This window comes from Propithecus coquereli, unplaced genomic scaffold (genome assembly GCF_000956105.1).
Source record: "Propithecus coquereli isolate 6110/MARCELLA unplaced genomic scaffold, Pcoq_1.0 Scaffold5, whole genome shotgun sequence".
Lineage (NCBI taxonomy): Eukaryota > Metazoa > Chordata > Mammalia > Primates > Indriidae > Propithecus > Propithecus coquereli.
The window spans coordinates 14,414,880-14,420,116 of record NW_012150840.1 but is presented as its reverse complement, the minus strand read 5'-3'; the positions used below and the strand labels follow the sequence as shown (position 1 = coordinate 14,420,116).

Below are 5,237 nucleotides of genomic sequence, written 5' to 3'. Positions count from 1 at the left end.
AAACTCTTCCCAGGGGGTCAGGAAGGCTTCAAAGAGGAGGGGACTTGAAGGATGATTGGCAGTTTACTTCCTGGAGGAGTGGGGAGGACAGGGCGAGGGAAGGGCATTCTAGACCAAGGATGAGACCTACAGGGGAGCAGCCCAGTGTGGCAGGACTTGAAGCCAGGCTCTGGGCTTTTCCCCTTCCCCACACAGGAGCCAGAGATTTCCCAGGTGTGCCCCGCAGGCTCTGGGTCTGGGAGGATCCCATCTGGGTCCAATCCAGACTGCAAGGGCTGCCACCCTCCTGTCATTCTCCTTTGACAGTGGGATACCAGAAGCCTCATCCACAAGGGACTTCACATCTGAGCCGATTTGAAACCATCTTATGAGATTCCTTGGGCCAAAAGCTCAAATACGACCTATCTAGTCTGCTCATTCCACTCTCTCATCTTGTAATTCCATCCAACATATCATCAAGTCCATGGGTCACGGCTGTCTGCAGACAATTTCATGCGGTCTTTCTTGAGCTGTTTCTCTTGTTCACTCCTCTTTTCTTTGACAGGGATTTAGCATAATCTGTCTGACTCTGTCCCCGATACCACTACCTTTTCCATTCATTGACGTTGTTTAGGTTGAGGGTGAGATGTGCACAGGTGTAGGCAAAAAGAAGGGCGTCAGCGCTCTTGGAGGCCAAGGTGAGCTGCGGGCTTCACGGGAGGTGTGAAGGAAACAGGGCTGATCGTAAGTAAGTACCAGAGAGAAAGGAAAATGTAATCGACTGTGTGGGGCGGAGGAGGGAGTTGCAGGTAATAACCTAGGGGCTCCACATTGGGATACGTAAGTTGTGTCTGAAATGGAAGAGGGTCCCACATCATGGTGATGAATGTCATCCAGGGTGGTGTCAGCTCATTGGAGAGATGCAGGCCACTTGTGCCTCTACATTTCAAAAAATTTTGAAAAAGGAACCCAGTAATTTTCACCTAAAAATCAATTTGTGGGTTTACTTTCCATGCCACCTATTGACACATACACAAACCATCCCCACCCACGCCGGACCCTGGGAGTCCTGCCCTGCTATTTTGCGTCAATTTTATTCTTACTTGTGTCTTTACAGAAAATGGCACAGAAATCACAGGTTTAGATACCTAGAAGTTATTACAGTTCCATATTTCAAACACCTCAATATCAAGTTTCTTTCTTACTCTATGTACATTATTTACACACCAGGGGCTACAGTCTAACACTTCAAACCAACAGGGAACAAAGACAAGAAGAACTAGGGAGGGAGTTTCATGAACGGAACGAAGAAGAAATCAACTTTTGATACAGAATTAAAATCGCAGCTGTCTCAGGCCTTTCTCTGGCGAGGTATTCCCTGCAAAGGAGGGTGGGATGGTAGAAGGAAACGTCACAGGGGTGGGGGGATCGCGTGCCTGGCCTGGGAATCCGGGTCCCGCAGGCTCAACTAGGCTATGTGCCCCCATTTCTAATGGGAATGGTAAAGGCTAGGGTGGAAAGTACAGATGCAGAACCAACAGGTCCACCCACCAGCAGGCAGAAGGCAGCTCCCTGGCCCTTAGCCCATCATGGTTACTGTGTCTGTCTTATTCTAGGGGACGTGCTTCCCCGCACACACCCAGCATGAGGTGTGTGTGCCTGCAGCTTAGTGGGCTTAATGGTAGCCTCCCACCTACCCTTCCTGATGCCTTTCCCCACTCTTCTTGCGGCCAGCCCTCCACGGATATGTACAGCCCCTGGCCCACCCCCAGGCTTGACCGCTCTGGATCAAGCTGAGGACTGTGGCTTCCCAGGTGTCATTTAACAGCTGGACTGGGTTGCTCCAAGGCAGGGCACATGCGGACTGAAAGTTTGCAAGGGGCTCTGGGAGAGGAGGATCTTCACAGCAAGTCAAGGTCACAGGTAGCATATTGGGAGAGTCAGGATGCTGCAGAACACAGGGCCCTGGCAGAGGGTTTGGACATCCCCACAGGGCAGTGAGCCGCAGCCTCTGCGAGAGGTGCCCCTCGCTGCAGGGCACAGGACTTGGACTCACCACAGGTATTGTACATCACCACATGCTGTGCTGTCACCTCCCCCCTGGGAGGAACCGGTGGGGCAGGCTGGGTGTGGAGGAGGAGCGTTCCTGAGGGTGACCACTGGCAGGGCACAAGACTGAGGGTGGCTAAGGGGTCCAGGCTGAATCTGGAATCTGGACCCCACCGATGGGGGAGCAGAGGTGGCAGAGGTTGTGCCTGGGCCTGCAGGGCGGTATCATCACACAGCAAAAGCCCAGGCCCAGGCCCGCGGGAAGGAACAAGCTGAGGACTGAGGCACCCCGGCCACCGGAGCTACAGTGCAGGGGTCCGTGTCCCGGCTGTGACGGGCAGTGAGCCAATGCCAGCACAGCAGCAGGCTTTGGGCATGGGCGGAGCAGAATCCACAAGGGGTGTAGAGCTAGCAAGGGGGGGCTCTTTAGAGCAAGAGGACAGAGAGGACAGGGTGGCCGTGAACTGCGGGAGGTGCCAGGGGATTGAGCGAAGGGGGCTGGAGGGGCTGGTCTGGGGCAGCAAGAAGGCGTCTGAGGCAGGGATGCTGGGACGAGGAGGCGGAGGCTGGAGAGGTGGAGACTGGGTCGGGGATGTCTCAGCGTGGTCCAAGCCACGCCAGAACTGAGCTGTGCTGCAGACACCGGGTAAAGGGGCCTGTGGGCGAGGGGAGGAGGGCAGAGGCCAGGCCTGGGCCCTGCCCCAGAGAGCAGCTCCCAGCACCACAGGCCCGGAGGAGAGCAGAGTCTTGGGGCTCCGGCGTCTGCACGCCCCTTGACCTAAGCCATGTCCTCAAGCTGCGGCGGACTCAGCCTCTCCGCCGGCCTGTCTTCGTCCACGGGCTCCTCCTCTGGCTTCTCAGCATCCCGGGCCAGGCTGTCCGGCCCAGACACAGTCCCCAGCACTTTGGTGCTGTGCTCCTGAGCTTTGGCTCGGAGCGCTGCGATGCTGTTCTCCCTCAGTTCCTCCTGGGAGATGGCCGCCTGCGGGTCGGGGCCCCGCTCCTCCTGCTCCATCTTGTCGAGCTTGGGCAGGGCCTGACGTTCCACCTCGGGCTTCCTCCCCGACTCGGCTGCCGCCTCCAGCGACTTTTTGTGCATCCCTAAAAAGAATTGTTGGTATTCGGGTTTAGAAAAGCGCCTGGGAAAGCCATCTTGAACTGAAAACGGCAAAGATAGAGAGAGGCCAGAATTAAGGACGAGAAGAAAGCCTTACTTCCCACGCCGCAGTCGCGCAAGTCCCAGGGCTGAGTCCCAGGCCGGGCTGGGGTCAGGGGACAGGGAGGTGGGCCGGGGGGAGGGCTGCAGAACCGCAGCTGGGAACCAGGCCCTCGGAGGACTCCTCCACAACCCCTGGGCACCTGGCCCTGGGCCGCCTGTTTTGTCCCTTAGGCCATAGCATTTGTTCCCCCGTCCCTCCCTCTGGGGATTCCAGATCTCACAACCCCAAGGTAAGCTGGTGCTGTTACCAGACATGGGCCCAGATGGCAGGTGGGGAAGGTAGCAGGTGGAGCCATTGGGGGAAAGAAGCCCTTTGGGCAAAGCCAAAATGGTGGCCAAAGGGACCAGGGGTCCCCTCAACCCCCAAGGGGACTGTTCCATTCGCAGTTCCATTCTGGCCAAGGGAGGGAGGAGTGCAGACCCCAGGGCCACAGCCACACCCTCCTCGCAGGATCCGCAGAGAGACCCATCCAGGATGAGAGTCCCTGGCACCAGTAGGTAGGTACAAAGGATGGACACCAGGCCCCAGGCCCCCCTGCCCTGAGTCCCCCAAGGTAGACTGAGGGGCCTGCATTGGAGGGCTGCCCTCCCTGCCCCAGGGCTCTGTCCCCTCCTCCAGGGAGCCCGCTCTCCTCACCGAAGGGGCAGGGCCCCAAGGAGGATGCGGGCTCTTACCCAGTAGCCACGGGGCACAGGAGTCCATGATGCCATCCTTGGCAGACTTGAGGATGGACTCGGGCAGGGGGATGGAGTGCCGCACCATGGCGCCGTAGAGCCCGTACTCCGCCATGACGCTGCTCCGGCCCCAGCACTTCTCCCGCTTCCTCCACTTGGCTCTGCGGTTCTGGAACCAAACCTGCGGGCACAGAGGACAAGTCAGGGCTGTGCCTCTCAGGCCCTCACCCTGGTGTCTGCCTGGAGTGAAGCCTTCTCCAGCGGACACCCTTAGCTACTCGCACCCAGCCGGGGGTGCCCGGGCTTCCTCCAAGCTCAGGGGCTGTTCAGACGGAGGAAATCGGTCCCGTGAGATGGGCAAAACGAGGCCTTTTTTTTTGTTAATTTGAAGCAGTTCTAGGGAGATGGGATAGGGCCACCTCCTGGACAGAGTCTTGCAGGTGGGCAGGGTGGTTTTCAGTTTGCAGCTGAGAAGCCTGACCCGCCCCTGGCAGCTGCCCTGCACGTGCTCACACCTCCAGCATATAACAATCTCTTTCCTGATTTGCAGAAGGACAAACACCTTTCCCAGGACTGGACTTGCAGCGTCTCCGCCTTAGGGCTCCCTCTCTGCTGCAAGCCCAGAGCCAGAGTAGTCCAGGAAGCTGCAGGTGAGTGTGAGCTCAGGGAGCAAAGGGCATTTCATCCAGGTGTCAGGAAGTAGGGAGGGGACACCCCCAGGAGGCCAGGGTCAGCCTCCCTCCTCTGCCCTGTCCTGGCTGAGCCCTGCATGTGGCCTTTGACCCCCAGTTCCTCGCTCTCGCCAGTTCCGGGCCTCACTGAATGACATCGGGGAGGCTGGGCAGCCATCCCTCCCGTCAGGGTGTGGAGACAGCATTCCGCAGGGCTGAGGAGCTGCGGGATGCTCCTCTGGCTCCAGAGCTGATTGTGCAGGGTCTGAGTGAGAGCGGGGTCCCCTGGGGGCCTCCGCAGCACTCTCGCCATTCTTGAAAGAGATCCCAGATTCCCTGCCGTGTTTGGGGAGGGAGGATTTCTTGGTCTCCCACAGCAGCTTTCCGGAGACTCCAGCAGCTGATGGAGCCAAGAGCTTCGCCTCCTTGGTCTTCCAGGAGGCGGGAGGCCCGCGGGAAACTGGCGGCGCTAGAAAGACGCCAGGCCCGGCCGGTGCCTTCTTAGCCCCCGCAGCCCTGGGGCCCAGACCCCGGGCGGGAGTCGCCGAGGCGCCCAGGGAAGGAGGGGACGGGAAGAGGACGGGCTCCCGGAAACCCATCCGCTTCCCCCCGGTTCCCTCGGTGCCCCCCACCCCCGTCCGCCC

The 5,237-nt window shown here is 59.0% G+C and overlaps 1 protein-coding gene across 1 annotated transcript in view; it reads right to left on the bottom strand.

The window, feature by feature from the left end:
• Positions 1-2,387: 2,387 nt before the first annotated feature.
• The window catches only part of VSX2 (visual system homeobox 2), a 19,029-nt gene continuing 16,179 nt past the window's right edge, over positions 2,388-5,237 (bottom strand). Inside the window, exons 4-5 of the mRNA XM_012656149.1 lie at positions 3,923-4,103; positions 2,388-3,129 (exon numbers count right to left, since the gene is read on the bottom strand). Of these exons, the coding sequence (XP_012511603.1) occupies positions 2,807-3,129; positions 3,923-4,103 (504 nt within the window). The 3' untranslated portion in view covers positions 2,388-2,806. The remainder of the gene's footprint in view (positions 3,130-3,922; positions 4,104-5,237) is intronic.